This window comes from Mus musculus, chromosome 9, assembly GCF_000001635.26.
Source record: "Mus musculus strain C57BL/6J chromosome 9, GRCm38.p6 C57BL/6J".
Lineage (NCBI taxonomy): Eukaryota > Metazoa > Chordata > Mammalia > Rodentia > Muridae > Mus > Mus musculus.
The window spans coordinates 106,918,941-106,937,250 of record NC_000075.6 but is presented as its reverse complement, the minus strand read 5'-3'; the positions used below and the strand labels follow the sequence as shown (position 1 = coordinate 106,937,250).

General features: G+C 41.4%; 1 protein-coding gene and 1 pseudogene across 12 annotated transcripts in view; one reads left to right on the top strand and one right to left on the bottom strand.

Moving 5' to 3' along the window:
- The window catches only part of Dock3 (dedicator of cyto-kinesis 3), a 339,506-nt gene that overhangs the window by 295,080 nt on the left and 26,116 nt on the right, over positions 1-18,310 (top strand). For all 12 annotated transcript variants that reach the window (XR_001778834.2, XM_030244177.1, XM_011242872.2 and 9 more), the window contains 3 exons: positions 4,128-4,276; positions 5,244-5,330; positions 7,127-7,231. Coding sequence is in view for 11 of the 12 variants with exons in the window: in XM_030244177.1 (XP_030100037.1) it covers positions 4,128-4,276; positions 5,244-5,330; positions 7,127-7,231 (341 nt within the window). In the remaining variant the exon portion in view is untranslated. Of the gene's footprint in view, positions 1-4,127; positions 4,277-5,243; positions 5,331-7,126; positions 7,232-18,310 lie in introns of those variants that run through there.
- Gm18542 (predicted gene, 18542) lies at positions 11,364-12,281 on the bottom strand (annotated as a pseudogene).

Sequence of the window (18,310 nt, the reverse complement as noted above, 5' to 3'; positions counted from 1 at the left end):
TCTTCTTGACAGGCCAGATAAAAGCTTTTCATTATGTCTGCAATCTATGCAAGTGCTGGTCATGATCTGTTTACTGAGAACAGCTCTGAATGAAGAGGAGGGATACATACATAGATGCTCTGTGTAATTCCCCTCTACCATAGTGTCCCCAAAGAACTCTCTTTTTCACTGTGACTAGGCCCTATTCTTATCCCTTAGACTGAAGGACTTAAATTTGTTATCTAACTGGAAATGTTATCTATTCTTATTTACAAATCTTAACTACAATTAGTAAAAACAGAGAACCCTCCTTCCTTACCCTTGTCTTTACATGTTAGAAAGTTGTATAATACTATTTTTTTTCACTCAGTAGAACTTGGCAGAAAGAACAAGACAGACTAAAAGCACACACTCAGGAAACTAAAACATGAGGATCATGAGTCTGAGGTACAGCTAGGCTATGTAGTGAGACTGTCTCTTAAAGAATGAATGATGAGACTTGAGGTGCCAGGGTGGATTGATATCCAGAGGTGGGGCTCCCCGTCTCTCAAGGGATGGGAGACGTTGGGTGAGAGGGTGAGGATGAGAGGAGAGGAGGGAGGGGGCTGCAATTAGAATGTTCAGTGAATAAATGTAAATGAAAAAAAAAACAAAATGAGGGCCTGGAGGATTGTGTACTGGCTGGTTTTGTGTCACTTAACACAGCTGGAGTTATCATAGAGAAAGGAGCTTCAGTTGAGGAAATGCCTCCATGAGATCCAACTGTAAGGCATTTTCTCAATTAGTGATCAAGGGGGAAAGGCCCCTTGTGGGTGGGACCATCTCTGGGCTGGTAGTCTTGGTTCTATAAGAGAGGAAGCTGAGCAAGCCAAAGGAGGCAAGTCAGTAAAGAACATCCCTCCATGGCCTCTGCATCAGTTCCTGCTTCCTGACCTGCTTGAGTTCCAGTCCTGACTTCCTTTGGTGATGAACAGCAGTATGGAAGTGTAAGCCGAATAAACCCTTTCCTCCCCAACTTGCTTCTTGGTCATGATGTTTGTGCAGGAATAGAAACCCTAAGACAGATGGCTAAGCACTTAAGCACACTGGATACTCTTCCAGAGGACTTGGGTTCAGTTTGTAGTACCTATGTGGCAGCTCACAATATTTTTAGGAGAAATTATATGGCATGGTATAACATGACTACATTTACCATTCTTCATACCTACTACTCATTAACAACTTTGAAGGGATGGTGAAGGGAAGGTTTTTATAAATTTTTTGTACTAGACTGTAGAGATGTCTCCGTGGTTAGGAGTGCTGCCATCTCTTCCAGATGACCTAGGTTTGATTCCTAGCATCACATGGTAGCTCACAACCATCAGTAACTTCAGACTGAGGAGACCCCATTCCCTCTTCTGCTTCTGCAGGCACTGCATACATACAGGCAAAAAAAAAAGCTCCCATACACATAAGAATAAATAATTAAAATATAAAGATTTCCATGTATTAATATAGACATTTGCCAAACTCAAGGACTGGGCTATCACTTAAAGAGGCTGAGGCATGGTTGTGAACAGAGAAGTACTATGCTTTGTTTTTTGTAGCTCTAGGAATTGCATAAGACTAGCCAGCACAATGAGGAAGAAAAAGATTTCATATAGTCCTTCAAGCACCATAAAGAGGGCCTGGCAAGAGGTGCCAGTGTCAGAGCATAGGTAGAGAGTGAAGAGCGAGATGCTGAAAGAGTGGACCATAGTGAAAACTGGACATGGATTACAAGATGATTAGAAATTAGGTTCTTTTAATCATGTGAGCACCTTTTAGTATGGCTTGAAGATCTAGGCAGAAGCTAGAGACTTGCCAGTGAGGAAACACCATTAAAAACTACCAAACAGAAGGGAAAAGAGAATTCCTTAATAAGACTCTGAACCATGACTGTAACTCAGTGTGACTCATCTCTTAGAATTTACACTACCTACAAGTTGTGTTTTTATGTAACTGTCACTAACTGTTCCACATAAAAAGTATTGCTAAGCCTTAAGTCTGGGTCCAGTATCAACAAGTTCCTCCAGAAATAGAGTCTCTGGCTCCAGACTCACCACATAGTTAATGCGACTCACATTCCTTAGAGTTCATTTTAGAAACCACAGCAATAAGAGGGAAGAACATTTCCTGGGCATCAGGCAGAGTAGATTGATGAGTGCTGGGCAGAGCCCTGGTGAATTGGTGCTGACCAATTAGAACCCACTCTAAAAATGTTAGAAAGAAAGCTGGAGCCAAGTCAACAGAAAGGAACCCAAGAATTCTCAAGCATCTCTGTCATCCAGAGCAAGACAACTTGTGCAGTAGCCTTAAAATAGCTACGCCATTCCTTTTTATTTTAAAAAAAAGTTACATAATATATTTTAATCACATTCTTTTCCCTCTCCCAGTTCCTTCCATGTATTTCTCACTTCCCTACCCACCTAACTTCGTCCATGTATGTTCTCTCCCTCCCCATCTCTTCCTCTCACCCTTCCCATTCCCTTCTCCCTCTTCCTCTCTAAAACAGTGAAAACACAAACAAAAAACTAATAAAATGAAACAAAAAGTTTCTCCTCAAAAATAATGGGACCTATTTTGTGATAGCCAGCTATTTCTGGGCATGGGGCTTGTGCTGAAGTAAGGTTGATATACCTAGTGAGGTGCTATTTTAGAAAACTAGTTTCCCTTTTCCCAGTAGGTATCAATTGCAAATAGCTTCTTGGTTGGGAATGGGAATTTGTGCCCATCTCCCCTTCTCAGAGCTGGAACTTTGTCTGGTTTGAACGTGTTGAGATCCTGTGCCTGTCTTCACAGTCTCTGAGTTTATATGTGCATCAATTCTGTTGTGTCTGAAGAAGTATTCCTTGAAGTCATTTATTACTTCTGCTTCCAGAATCTTTCCACTTCCTTTTCCACTTGGATCCCTGATCCTTGAGGGGAGGAGCTTGTTGAAAACATCCCATTTAAGACCAAGTCCTCCGAAGACTTTCACTCTCTGCATATTGTTCAGTTGTGAGTCTCTGTGTTAATACCATCCACTGAGAGAAGAAACTTCTGTAATGAGGGTTGAGCAAGGCACTGATCTGTGGGTGTTGTAACATGTTGTTAGGAATCATGTTATTGCTATGTTCCTTTAGAGTAATAATAGATAGATAGATAGATAGATAGATAGATAGATAGATAGATAGATAGATAGATAGATAGATAGATGTTATTGCTATGTTCCTTTAGAGTAATAATAGATAGATAGATAGATAGATAGATAGATAGATAGATAGATAGATAGATAGATAGATAGATAGATAGATAGACAGACAGACAGACAGACAGACTGACTGACTGACTTTCTCCCTGGTCCTACGACTTAGCAAGTCTCAAGTTCTTGGCTGCTTGAGTGATACCAGATATGGATTCTATCTCATGGAATAGCCTTATCCAATCAGAGTAATTGGTTACTCCCTGATGTTTGTGCCACTGTTGCACCAGAACATCTTGCAGACAGGTTGTTGTTATTCACAGTGTGTAGCTAGGTGATACTGATGATTACTTTCTGCCTCCAGTAATGTGCAGAGTGCCTGCCACTGCCATGAACACTAACCAGTCAGTGGAGAGTGAAGCATCTAGTTGGGTTCCAGCTCCATTTCTCCAGTTCTGATGATATAAATAAGTGGTGTCTTCAGCAATAGAGCCGTACCATTAGCTTGTGATATTTAAAGGATTCTATATGACCTTTTTGGCCAACAACTCAACAAGATATAACTCATTCCTGGCATTAGAGGTTTTACTTGGTGGCATAAAATGTCTAATTGGGGCATCATCTCTCTCATATAGTGATTCCATTTCATTTCTTTCATATTTGTATATATTTTTAGAAGCTTATACAGTAGTAGATTTTCATATATGAACCACTCTTAATTCTTTATCTGGAACTCAAAACAAGTGACAAGTGAGAGTGTTTGTGGCTTCTTCATTGTGTGAACAAGGGTTATTAGCTTAAACTGTCTTACCTTTCGTATCTAGTATTCGTGATTTGTGCTACCCATGCCTTGCTCTGATACTCTTGCTCACCATGCACCCCTAGCACAGAGCTATTCCTAGGGCCCCAGAGGAAGCCCTGACCCTCCTTCTGTCTATTCCTACAGAGGCTGCATTCACCCTGCTTCTTTACTGCGAGCTGCTACAATGGGAAGACCGGCCATTACGGGAGTTCCTACACTACCCATCCCAAACTGAGTGGCAGCGGAAAGAGGGACTGTGTAGAAAGATCATCCACTACTTCAACAAAGGCAAGGTAGGTGTCAGAAAGCAAGCCTTTGAGCCCTCAAGTTCTGCTGAAGTGTAGGACATACTTGTTAGAAACACAGAATAACTGAGGTTGGTGATGGATATCTAAATTCTTCATGCATAAGTTTGAATTAGAATTTTGAAGGTGAGAAGTATAAACTGAGTCAAATATGTAAACTGATGCTTCTAAGTATCCACAAGAAAGAAACCACTATAATGATAAAAGGAAGATAAAGGTGTAGTCCATTGTTAGAAATAGCCTTCACAGAGCCCTGGGGTCAGTCCTCAGCACCATAGAAAGAAAACTGATGAAGGAAATGAGCAGTTTGTTAGAATGAGGTCTGCTGCAGCCTTCTTCGGGCACCTGTTAGATGGGTCTGGTGCTATAACAGGAGCTTAGTCACACAAATGGTCTGTTCTCCAAGCAGGCAAAGAGAATCTGAAGCCTAAAAAGTGCCAGGCCTACTGCCAGGTCTTTGGGAACCCCTTTCTGCTTGATTGTCTTAATTTTTCATAATTGACTTCAATTAAAAGGTTTACAGTCCCTTTATTAACGTAATAAAGAAATACTGAGTATCTGCTATTGTTCTAGGATCTGAAAATAAAGTAAAGAAACATAGTTTTCTCCCTTATGTGGTTATCATTTAATATAGATGAATACAACAAAACAGTGAATATATTTTAATGAGATAACAAGAATAACAGAGCAATATATACTGAGAAGTACCTCTTCTTGTGAAGGTAGAAGAGAGGCATGGAGGCTAAGACATTTGAGCGAAAACCAGAAAGCTCTGCGTGAGGTAGAAAACCACAGTGCTATGTGGTACTCTCTATAAATGGTTTGGGATACTGTGTTCCTTGTGACACATGAGTTGGAGCTAGCCTTTTGTTTTAGTCTTTCATATGCTCAGTGTAGACTTATCCAGTCTGAGAAAGCCTGAGGTGCTAAAACCCTGTTCCTGTTTTTTATACAGAGCTGGGAGTTTGGAATTCCTCTATGTAGAGAGCTGGCATGCCAGTACGAGAGCCTCTATGACTACCAGAGCCTCAGCTGGATCCGGGTAAGCTCTGTCACCTTCATTTCGTCCCTGCCCAAACTGGGGCTTCCCGCATCAGTTCCTCAGTGATTCCTAAAGCCCTTGACTTAGTGCCATGGACAGAGATGAGATTTCTGCCCTCAAGATACTTGAAGTCTGATTGGGGAACAAAAGCACATACCTGACAAATGACTTTGTGATCTGAACCCCAAAAGCCCCTTGTACTCAGGGAAAGAAAAAGGCATGATAGGATAGTGACTTCCGGGGGTGAGGGGCAGCCTAGCTTCTTTTTTTTTTTTTTAAGATTTATTTATTTATTATATGTAAGTACACTGTAGCTGTCATCAGATACTCCAGAAGAGGGAGTCAGATCTCATTACGGATGGTTGTGAGCCACCATGTGGTTGCTGGGATTTGAACTCTGGACCTTCAGAGGAGCAGTCGGGTGCTCTTACCCACTGAGCCGTCTCACCAGCCCCAGCCTAGCTTCTTGAAGAAGTTTTTCATGGAATGGTTTTGTTCAGTGATGGTATTATACAGAAACACTTTTAATTTATTACTTGTGGGTGTTCATGATAGAAGGGAGGCGTGCGTGATGAGGTGTGTACATGTGGAGTGAAAAGACTGCTCTTGGCATCTATTCTGGCTAAATATTCAAAAATATATCAAATGTCCAATGGATTTTGAAGGTCTTTGTAAAATCTTTTATTTCTGGTGTTATCTTCTAAATTATAATATCTTATAATTTCATCAGCAGAGAAAGACTAGTGGTTTAAAAGCATCATCTACTACCCCTTATGTATAACTAAGACATTTGAACAAAGACGAGAAATCTCTGGTCTAGACTTGGATTTGGACAGGATTCTCTAAAGTAGATTTTTGGCTACTTTGTAAAGACTACTGCCTTAAAGATGGTTAAATGTGAGGCCAGTGTAGCCATACTTAAAGACTTGCTGACTTTGCAGTGTTGGACAGCGTGAATACTAGTTATCTGTTCAAATTTAACCAGAAGAGAAATTACCCAAGGAGCTATAGGGAACTGCAACCCTATAGGTGGAACAACAATATGAACTAACCAGTACCCGGGAGCTCTTGTCTTTAGCTGCATATGTATTAAAAGATGGCCTAGTCGGCCATCACTGCAAAGAGAGGCCCATTGGACTTGCAAACTTTATATGCCCCAGTACAGGGGAACGCCAGGGCCAAAAAGGGGGAGTGGGTGGGTAGGGGATTAGGGGGGTGGGTATGGGGGACCTTTGGGATAGCATTGAAAATGTAAATGAGGAAAATACCTAATTAAAAAAAATCTTTTAAATTAGAACCAGTACCAGTGATGCAACGGAGACTTCTCAGTTGTAGTTAGTAGCATCATAAATCAAATGATAGACGAACAAGAGTGGATGCAAATGGACTGATGTAATGGTAATGAGAAGTGTTGGTAGACAGCTGCCAGCAACCCTAGTCAAGGATCAGTTGGTATAGCGAGTGTGTAGCCCTGGTTGTCCTGGAACTCACTCTGTAGACCAGGCTGGCCTCAAACTCAGAAATCTGCCTGCCTCTGCCTCCCAAGTGCTGGGATTAAAGGCGTGCACCACCATGCCTGGGCAGGCTTGTTTTTATCCTTTCATTAGAGAGCAGTGGAGAAGAAAGGAGGGCTTTCTTCTCTTCCATAATGCACTTCCTGGAGAGAGGCTGGTAGTGTCTAAGGATTTCTTCCTTGTTACCTAGACTGAATGCCATACTCCCTCTCTGGAAAACAGGATCTAGTTGAGTCTAGGAGAACTTGCTTTGGATAACAACCATACCTTTATTGTTAACAGAAAATGGAGGCCAGCTACTATGACAACATCATAGAGCAGCAACGCCTGGAACCTGAGTTCTTCCGGGTTGGTTTTTATGGCAGGAAGTTTCCTTTCTTCCTTCGGGTGAGTCCATTCAAGTGTTCAGAGTAATTTTGGGGTGTGTGTGTGTGTGTGTGTGTGTGTGTGTGTGTGTGTGTGATGGAGTGGCAAGGGGGTAGGTAGGTATGTGCACATTTCCGCACACAAAGTTCATCTTTTTAAAAAGATTTATATATTTTGGGGAGCTTTTTGTTTTTTACTAAAAGTAGGGTAAAGAGAAAGACTTGTGGGGGAGGGGCTGGGAGTAAATGGTTTATTCAGCTTATACATCCACATTGCTGTTCATCACCAAAGGAATTCAGGACAGGAACTCAAACAGGTCAGGAACCTGGAGGCAGGAACTGATGTAGAGGCCATGGAAGGTGCTGCTTACTAGCTTGCTCAGCCTGCTTTTGTTTTGTTTTAATTATGTTTAATCTTTTTTAATAGTCCAGTTGTTATCCCCCTCCCCATCCAACCTCCAACATTTCCTCATCCCATCACCCCCACCCTCCTCGTACCTCCTTCCCCCGTCTCCAAGAGAATGTTCCCACCACACCCTGCCAGGCCTTCCCACTCCTTGGGGCTGTCCTCTTCTGTATATGTGTCTGGGGCCTCAGACCAACTAGAGTATGCTACCTGGTTGGTGGCTCAGTATCTGAGGGATCTCAGGGTCCAGGTTAGTTAAGACTGCTGGTCTTCCTATAAGGTCGCCCTCTTCCTCAGCTTCTTCCAGCCTTTCTCTAATTCAACCACAGGGGTCCCTGAATTCAGCCATTAAGTATCTGCTTCTGTTTTGGCTGCTTGTTGGGCCTCTCTGAGGACAGCCATGCTAGGCTCCTGTCTGTAAGCACACTATAGCATCAGTAATATGTCAGGCCTGAGAGCCTTCCCTTGAGATAGATCCCAAGTTTGGCCAACACTGGACCACCTTTCCCTCAGTCTCTTCTCCATTTTTGTCTCTGCAGTTCTTTTAAACAGGAACAATTCTGGGTCAGAGTTTTTGACTGTGGAATGGTAACCCCATCCCTCCACTTGATGCCTTGTCTTTCTACTGGAGGTGGACTCTGCAAGTTCCCTCTCCCCACTGTTGGGCATTTCATTTAAGGTCCCTTCCTTTGAGTCCTTAGAGCATCTCATCTCCCAGGTCTCTGGTACATTCTCAAGGGTCCCCCTACCTCCTGAGGTTGCCTATATCCATTCGTTCTGCTGGCCCTCAGGCTTCACTCCTGTTTGCCACCCCCTATACCTGATCATGTTCCCCCTTTCCCTCCCACTCCCTTCCCCACACAGGTCCCTCCCTCCCTCTGCCTCCAGTGTTTGCTTTCTTTTCCTTCCCAAGTGGGATTGAAGCATCCTCACTTGGGCCCTTCAGCTTGTTAACCTTCTTGAGTTCTGTGGATTGTATCCTGGATATTCTGTATGTTTTTGGCTAATATCCACTTATTAGTGAGTACATACCATACATGTCCTTTTGGGTCTGAGTTACTTCACTCAGGATGATATTTTCTAGGTCCATTAATCTGCCTGAAAAACTCAGGATGTCCTTGTTCTTAATAGCTGAATAGTATTCCATTGTGTAAATGAATCACATTTTCTGTATCCATTCTTCCGTTGTGGGACATCTGGGTTGTTTCCAGCTTCTGCCTATCATAAATAAGGCCACTATGAACATAGTGGAATGTGTGCCCCTGTGGCATGGTGGGGCATCTTTTGGGTATATACCCAAGAGTGGTATAGCTGGGTCTTCAGGTAGATCTATTTCCAATTTTCTGAGGAACCTCCAGACTGATTTCAAGAGTGGTTATACCAGTTTGCAATCCCACCAGCAATAGAGGAGTATTCCTCTTTCTCCACATCCTCTCCAACATGTGCTGTCACATGCATTCTACTGAGTACTTTTCTCCAAAGGACCAATCAGTCAACAGAAGACATTTGGCTTTATTTAATACTGGCTGCCACCTCTAATTCTTTTCTAATCTGCAGTATTCTGTGTTTTCTAGGAATGTGTCAGGAAATGACTAGTGCCTAAAAATATCCAATATAAGTACCTTCCAATTCTGCCACTAATGCCTGGTACCTTCACTGTGGCCCACTTACCCAATATCATTAGTATAACCCTGACCTCAACAATAGGCCTATCTCTTCAGTGTTCTTCTAAAATGTTGTTTTTTCCTCTGAATGCACTGTAACCCATATAGGCAGGATGGAGAATTGTTGGCTTAAAAAACCCTAGAGGACAGTACACTCAGCTTCCAGGACCCTGTGAGAGCTCCAAGTGTTGAGGCCAGCTGTGGGAAGACACATGATAACAATAGCAACTTTTCTCTTTCAATGGGAGAAAAATCTCCAAAGGACTGATCCAGAATATACACAGTACAGAACAATGACTTGCTCATACACCTGATGATAGTAGTTAAGCCATTGTGAAGTAAAGGGTAGAATTTAATCTTTATTTGCAGGATGTTATGAATAGAAATAAGAAACCCATTCAGAAGACAGGCTTCACATAAGACGAATAGTTTGGAACTACTGTTCAAGTATAGTGTTTGTTTGTTTGTTTGTTTGTTTGTTTTAATGCTCCAGTAACAAACTACATTTTAAGAGGACTGTTAAGACAGGCATCATGACACACACCTGTGATCCTAGCATTTTGGAGATTGGAGGCAGGAGGATCATGAGTTTCAGGCCATCCTGAACTTCACAGATCTTGTATACAATAACAAAAAACATATTAGAGAAACAGAAAAGTTTACGCTAAACATCATATATAACACAACAGACAACTTCATGTCTCAGCTGTAATGTTTAAAATGAAAGTCTCAGTGGTCTCACCCTAGGTTTGCAAAGTAAAGCAAGCATTCAGAAGTAGTTTCTGGCACATTTTAATCCTCTTAGTATTTTTTTTTTGGTTTTGTTTTTAGTTTTCTGTTCTGGATTTTGTTCTTTGTGATCTTTTTCATTAATGTATTTACTTTATATCCCAATTACATCTTCCCACTCGTCCCAATTCCACCCTTAAAAATCTCTCCCACATTACCACCTTCCCTTCTCCTCAGGAATATCCACCACACCCTGCAATATCCAGTCCTAGCAGAACTAAGCCATCCTTTCCCCCTGAGGCCAAATCAGGCAGTTCAGTTAGGAGAAGAGAATCCAGTGGTAGGCAGCAGAATTAGAGACAGCACCCACTCCAGTTTTTAGGGGACCCACATGAAGACCAAGCTATACATCTGTTCCAGTTGTGTAAGGGGCCTAGGTCCAGCCCCTGCATGCTCTTTTGGTTGGTGGTTCAGTCTCTGGTTTTGGTTTTTGAGACAGTGTCTCGTAGTCCAAGCTGGCCTTGAACTGGTAGTTATGTAGCTGAGACTGACTTTGAACTCCTGGTCGTTCTGCTTCTGCCTCTTGAGTGCTGAGGGGCTGGTATGATGCATTGTTGAGAATCAAACACAAGGCTTGGTTCATGCTAGGCAAGCACTCATCAGCTGAGCTGTCCCCGGCTTTTGATCTGATGCTACTCAGAAATATTTCTCAGTGATGCTTAGTAATGTCTTGTTCACAGACTTTTTTTTTCAGGATCTTTCATAATTGCATTCTTTTTTTAAATATTTTTATTAGGTATTTTCCTCATTTACATTTCCAATGCTATCCCAAAAGTCCCCCATACCCTCCCCCCAACTCCCCTACCCACCCACTCCCCCTTTTTGGCCCTGGCATTCCCCTGTACTGGGGCATATAAAGTTTGCGTGTCCAATGGGCCTCTCTTTCCAGTGATGGCTGACTAGGCCATCTTTTGATACATATGCAGCTAGAGTCAAGAGCTCCGGGGTACTGGTTAGTTCATAATGTTGTTCCACCTATAAGGTTGCAGATCCCTTTAGCTCCTTGGGTATTTTCTCTAGCTCCTCCATTGGGGGCCCTGTGGTCCATCCATTAGCTGACTGTGAGCATCCACTTCTGTGTTTGCTAGGCCCCCGCATAGCCTCACAAGAGACTATATCTGGGTCCTTTCAGCAAAATCTTGCTAGTGTATGCAATGGTGTCAGCGTTTGGAAGCTGATTATGGGATGGATCCCTGGATATGGCAGTTTCTAGATGGTCCATCCTTTCGTCACAGCTCCAAACTTTGTCTCTGTAAGTCCTTCCATGGGTGTTTTGTTCCCAACAGAGTTCTTTTTATAAAACTTTGTAGAGCCTCAGTTTTGTCTAACCCTCCACGTACTCTTTAGTCGTGATGCCAAGTTTCTCCGTAGGCTGGAAGATAATTGAAGTGGTTCAGAATAACTAGTTATGTTTTGAGAATCTTTCATAGTTAAATCCCTCAGTGGGTCTGTTTTGCCACATTAAATGAAGTATGCAGAATGTGCAATCCCTCCACCAATTCTGTAGTTGTCCACAGCTTATCCAGTTTCCTTCTGAGCCAATACCAATGAAAAGTAGAACTAGCCCATAATGTGTCTTGTTTCTGACAGCTGTCTATGATGTTTGACACTGTCCCTGTCACTTCCTTCTAAACATTACTAGTTTGGAGTTAGCAGGCTGGGAAATAGAGCAGATACTCCTGCATATATCACAACTTGAGTCTGCTCGTCTGTTCCAGTGACAATGTTCTCTGTAGCTTTTAGCATGTGAGTTACAGTTGGCAATTCTACAGATCCTAGAAGCTTCATAGGTTGAAGTACAACTTCTGTTTGAATGACCATTTCCTTGTGTTCCCAGAACCAGTCAGAGCTAGCACCCAAACAAGATTTAAACAGAAAAGGACTGTAGTCAGTTCTGACCAAGAAGGACACGAATTTTAGAATAACCCTTGCCTGGATTTTGTTGCAATGGGGATTTTTTTTTCCCCTTAGAAAGCCATTTCCTAACAGCTTCAGTAGCTTAGAGCAGATTTTCCAAATTATTGTTGTTTATATCTTTGATGATGTCATCAACAGACCAATTCACAGTGCAGTGGCTGCTTGGCTGCTGTGGATTTCTTTCCTTCAGGGGAAAATGCCATCATGTGGAGACTAAGTTACATTTCTTCTTTACAGCACCTGGTTGTCTTTCCTAGCTTTCTTCTTCTCATAGTAACTTCTATCCAGTGACTTCTCTTTCCTATAATGTCATTTTCTGGTGAATTGACATTTCCATTGGTAAATCTGGGAATAAGAGACAAAGCTGAAATTTGCTCAAAGGTTTGAAGCTTCCATGAGAAGTGATACAGAACATTTACCATGGCTCATCCCAAAGGTGGTGTGTGACTTTATTTATTCAATGCAATCCATAAGATGCAGAGAGAGCCACAGACACTGTGCCTCCAGGCTGTATTCCATTGATATTTATTTATTTATTTTTCCATTTTTTATTAGGTATTTAGCTCATTTACATTTCCAATGCTATACCAAAAGTCCCCCATACCCACCCACCCCCACTCCCCTACCCACCCACTCCCCCTTTTTGGCCCTGGCGTTCCCCTGTACTGGGGCATATAAAGTTTGGGTGTCCAATGGGCCTCTCTTTCCAGTGATGGCCGACTAGGCCATCTTTTGATACATATGCAGCTAGAGTCAAGAGCTCCGGGGGTACTGGTTAGTTCATAATGTTGTTCCGCCTATAGAGTTGCAGATCCCTTTACCTCCTTGGGTACTTTCTCTAGCTCCTCCATTGGGAGCCCTGTGATCCGTCTATTAGCTGACTGTGAGCATCCACTTCTGTGTTTGCTAGGCCCCGGCATAGTCTCACAAGAGACAGCTACATCTGGGTCCTTTCGATAAAATCTTGCTAGTGTATGCAATGGTGTCAGCGTTTGGATGCTGATTATGGGGTGGATCCCTGGATATGGCAGTCTCTACATCCTTTCATCTCAGCTCCAAACTTTGTCTCTGTAACTCCTGCCAAGGGTGTTTTGTTCCCACTTCTAAGGAGGGGCATAGTGTCCACACTTCAGTCTTCATTTTTCTTGAGTTTCATGTGTTTAGGAAATTGTATCTTATATCTTGGGTATCCTAGGTTTTGGGCTAATATCCACTTATCAGTGAGTACATATTGTGTGAGTTCCTTTGTGAATGTGTTACCTCACTCAGGATGATGCCCTCCAAGTCCATCCATTTGGCTAGGAATTTCATAAATTCATTCTTTTTAATGGCTGAGTAGTACTCCATTGTGTAGGTGTACCACATTTTCTGTATCCATTCCTCTGTTGAGGGGCATCTGGGTTCTTTCCAGCTTCTGGCTATTATAAATAAGGCTGCTATGAACATAGTGGAGCATGTGTCCTTCTTACCAGTTGGGGCATCTTCTGGATATATGCCCAGGAGAGGTATTGCTGGATCCTCCGGTAGTACTGTGTCCAATTCTGAGGAACCGCCAGACTGATTTCCAGAGTGGTTGTACAAGCCTGCAATCCCACCAACAATGGAGGAGTGTTCCTCTTTCTCCACATCCACGCCAGCATCTGCTGTCACCTGAATTTTTGATCTTAGCCATTCTGACTGGTGTGAGGTGGAATCTCAGGGTTGTTTTGATTTGCATTTCCCTGATGATTAAGGATGTTGAACATTTTTTCAGGTGCTTCTCTGCCGTTCGGTATTCCTCAGGTGAGAATTCTTTGTTCAGTTCTGAGCCCCATTTTTTAATGGGGTTATTTGATTTTCTGAAGTCCACCTTCTTGAGTTCTTTATATATGTTGGATATTAGTCCCCTATCTGATTTAGGATAGGTAAAGATCCTTTCCCAATCTGTTGGTGGTCTTTTTGTCTTATTGATGGTGTCTTTTGCCTTGCAGAAACTTTGGAGTTTCATTAGGTCCCATTTGTCAATTCTCGATCTTACAGCACAAGCCATTGCTGTTCTGTTCAGGAATTTTCCCCTGTGCCCATATCTTCAAGGCTTTTCCCCACTTTCTCCTCTATAAGTTTCAGTGTCTCTGGTTTTATGTGAAGTTCCTTGATCCACTTAGATTTGACCTTAGTACAAGGAGATAAGTATGGATCGATTCACATTCTTCTACATGATAACCACCAGTTGTGCCAGCACCAATTGTTGAAAATGCTGTCTTTCTTCCACTGGATGGTTTTAGCTCCCTTGTCGAAGATCAAGTGACCATAGGTGTGTGGGTTCATTTCTGGGTCTTCAATTCTATTCCATTGGTCTACTGGTCTGTCTCTATACCAGTACCATGCAGTTTTTATCACAATTGCTCTGTAGTAAAGCTTTAGGTCAGGCATGGTGATTCCACCAGAGGTTCTTTTATCCTTGAGAAGACTTTTTGCTATCCTAGGTTTTTTGTTATTCCAGATGAATTTGCAAATTGCTCCTTCTAATTCGTTGAAGAATTGAGTTGGAATTTTGATGGGGATTGCATTGAATCTGTAGATTGCTTTTGGCAAGATAGCCATTTTTACAATGTTGATCCTGCCAATCCATGAGCATGGGAGATCTTTCCATCTTCTGAGATCTTCTTTAATTTCTTTCTTCAGAGATTTGAAGTTTTATCATATAGATATTTCACTTCCTTAGTTAGAGTCACGCCAAGATATTTTATACTATTTGTGACTATTGAGAAGGGTGTTGTTTCCCTAATTTCTTTCTCAGCCTGTTTATTCTTTGTATAGAGAAAGGCCATTGACTTGTTTGAGTTTATTTTATATCCAGCTACTTCACCGAAGCTGTTTATCAGGTTTAGGAGTTCTCTGGTAGAATTTTTAGGGTCACTTATATATACTATCATATCATCTGCAAAAAGTGATATTTTGACTTCCTCTTTTCCAATTTGTATCCCCTTGATCTCCTTTTGTTGTCGAATTGCTCTGGCTAATACTTCAAGTACTATGTTGAAAAGGTAGGGAGAAAGTGGGCAGCCTTGTCTAGTCCCTGATTTTAGTGGGATTGCTTCCAGCTTCTCTCCATTTACTTTGATGTTGGCTACTGGTTTGCTGTAGATTGCTTTTATCATGTTTAGGTATGGGCCTTGAATTCCTGATCTTTCCAAGACTTTTATCATGAATGGGTGTTGGATCTTGCCAAATGCTTTTTCTGCATCTAACGAGATGATCATGTGGTTTTTGTCTTTGAGTTTGTTTATATAATGGATTACATTGATGGATTTTCGTATATTAAACCATCCCTGCATCCCTGGAATAAAACCTACTTGGTCAGGATGGATGATTGCTTTAATGTGTTCTTGATTCGGTTAGTGAGAATTTTATTGAGGATTTTTGCATCGATATTCATAAGAGAAATTGGTCTGAAGTTCTCTATCTTTGTTGGGTCTTTCTGTGGTTTAGGTATCAGAGTAATAGTGGCTTCATAAAATGAGTTGGGTAGAGTACCTTCTACTTCTATTTTGTGAAATAGTTTGTGCAGAACTGGAATTAGATCTTCTTTGAAGGTCTGATAGAACTCTGCACTAAACCCGTCTGGTCCTGGGCTTTTTTTGGCTGGGAGACTATTGATAACTGCTTCTATTTCTTTAGGTGATATGGGACTGTTTAGATGGTCAACTTGATCCTGATTCAACTTTGGTACCTGGTATCTGTCCAGAAATTTGTCCATTTCATCCAGGTTTTCCAGTTTTGTTGAGTATAGCCTTTTGTAGAAGGATCTGATGGTGTTTTGGATTTCTTCAGGATCTGTTGTTATGTCTCCCTTTTCATTTCTGATTTTGTTAATTAGGATTTTGTCCCTGTGCCCTTTAGTGAGTCTAGCTAAGGGTTTATCTATCTTGTTGATTTTCTCAAAGAACCAACTCCTCGTTTGGTTAATTCTTTGAATAGTTCTTCTTGTTTCCACTTGGTTGATTTCACCCCTGAGTTTGATTATTTCCTGCCGTCTACTCCTCTTGGGTGAATTTGCTTCCTTTTTTTCTAGAGCTTTTAGATGTGTTGTCAAGCTGATAGTATGTGCTCTCTCCCGTTTCTTCTTGGAGGCACTCAGAGCTATGAGTTTCCCTCTTAGAAATGCTTTCATTGTGTCCCATAGGTTTGGGTACGTTGTGGCTTCATTTTCATTAAACTCTAAAAAGTCTTTAATTTCTTTCTTTATTCCTTCCTTGACCAAGGTATCATTGAGAAGACTGTTGTTCAGTTTCCACGTGAATGTTGGCTTTCCATTATTTATGTTGTTATTGAAGATCAGTCTTAGGCCATGGTGGTCTGATAGGATACATGGGACAATTTCAATATTTTTGTATCTTTTGAGGCCTGTTTTGTGACCAATTATATGGTCAATTTTGGAGAAGGTCCCGTGAGGTGCTGAGAAGAAGGTATACCCTTTTGTTTTAGGATAAAATGTTCTGTAGATATCTGTCAGGTCCATTTGTTTCATAACTTCTGTTAGTTTCACTGTGTCCCTGTTTAGTTTCTGTTTCCACGATCTGTCCATTGATGAAAGTGGTGTGTTGAAGTCTCCCACTATTATTGTGTGAGGTGCAACGTGTGCTTTGAGCTTTACTAAAGTGTCTTTAATGAATGTGGCTGCCCTTGCATTTGGAGCGTAGATATTCAGAATTGAGAGTTCCTCTTGGAGGATTTTACCTTTGATGAGTATGAAGTGTCCCTCCTTGTCTTTTTTTAATAACTTTGGGTTGGAAGTCGATTTTATCTGATATTAAAATGGCTACTCCAGCTTGTTTCTTCAGACCATTTGCTTGGAAAATTGTTTTCCAGCCTTTCACTCTGAGGTAGTGTCTGTCTTTTTCCCTGAGATGGGTTTCCTGTAAGCAGCAGAATGTTGGGTCCTGTTTGTGTAGCCAGTCTGTTAATCTATGTCTTTTTATTGGGGAGTTGAGACCATTGATATTAAGAGATATTAAGGAAAAGTAATTGTTGCTTCCTGTTGTTTTTGTTGTTAAAGTTGGCATTCTGTTATTGTGGCTGTCTTCTTTTAGTTTTGTTGAGGGATTACCTTCTTGTTTTTTCTAGGGCATGGTTCCCGTCCTTGTATTGTTTTTTTTCTGTTATTATCCTTTGAAGGGCTGGATTCGTGGAGAGATAATGGGTGAATTTAGTTTTGTCGTGGAATACTTTGGTTTCTCCATCTATGGTAATTGAGAGTTTGGCTGGTGTAGTAGCCTGGGCTGGAATTTGTGTTCTCTTAGTGTCTGTATAACATCTGTCCAGGCTCTTCTGGCTTTCATAGTCTCTGGTGAAAAATCTGGTGTAATTCTGATAGGCTTGCCTTTATATGTTACTTGACCTTTTTTCCTTACTGCTTTTAGTATTCTATTTTTATTTAGTGCATTTGTTGTTCTGATTATTATGTGTCGGGAGGAATTTCTTTTCTGGTCCAGTCTATTTGGAGTTTTGTAGACTTCTTGTATGTTCATGGGTATCTCTTTCTTTAGATTTGGGAAGTTTTCTTCAATAATCTTGTTGAAGATGTTTGCTGGTCCTTTGAGTTGAAAATCTTCATTCTCATCCACTCCTATTATCCGTAGGTTCGGTCTTCTCATTGTGTCCTGGATTTCCTGGATGTTTTGAGTTAGGATCTTTTTGCATTTTCCATTTTCTTTGATTGTTGTGCCGATGTTCTCTATGGAATCTTCTGCACCTGAGATTCTCTCTTCCATTTCTTGTATTCTGTTGCTGATGCTCGCATCTATGGTTCCAGATTTCTTTCCTAGTGTTTCTATCTCCACTGTTGCCTCACTTTGGGTTTTCTTTATTGTGTCTACTTCCCTTTTTAGGTCTTGGATGGTTTTATTCAATTCCATCACCTGTTTGGTTGTGTTTTCCTGCAATTCTTTAAGGGATTTTTGTGTTTCCTCTTTAATGTCTTCTACCTGTTTGGTTATGTTTTCCTGTAATTCTTTAAGGGATTTTTGTGTTTCCTCTTTAATTTCTTCTACTTGTTTAGCAGTGTTCTCCTGTATTTCTTTAAGTGAGTTATTTAAGTCCTTCTTGATGTCCTCTACCATCATCATGAGATATGCTTTTAAATCCAGGTCTAGCTTTTCAGGTGTGTTGGGGTGCTCTGGACTGGGCGAAGTGGGAGTGCTGGGTTCTGATGATGGTGAGTAGTCCTGGTTTCTGTTAGTAAGATTCTTAAGTTTACCTTTCGCCATCTGGTAATCTCTGGAGTTAGTTGTTACAGTTGTCTCTGTTTAGAGATTGTTCCTCTGGTGATTTTGTTACACTATAT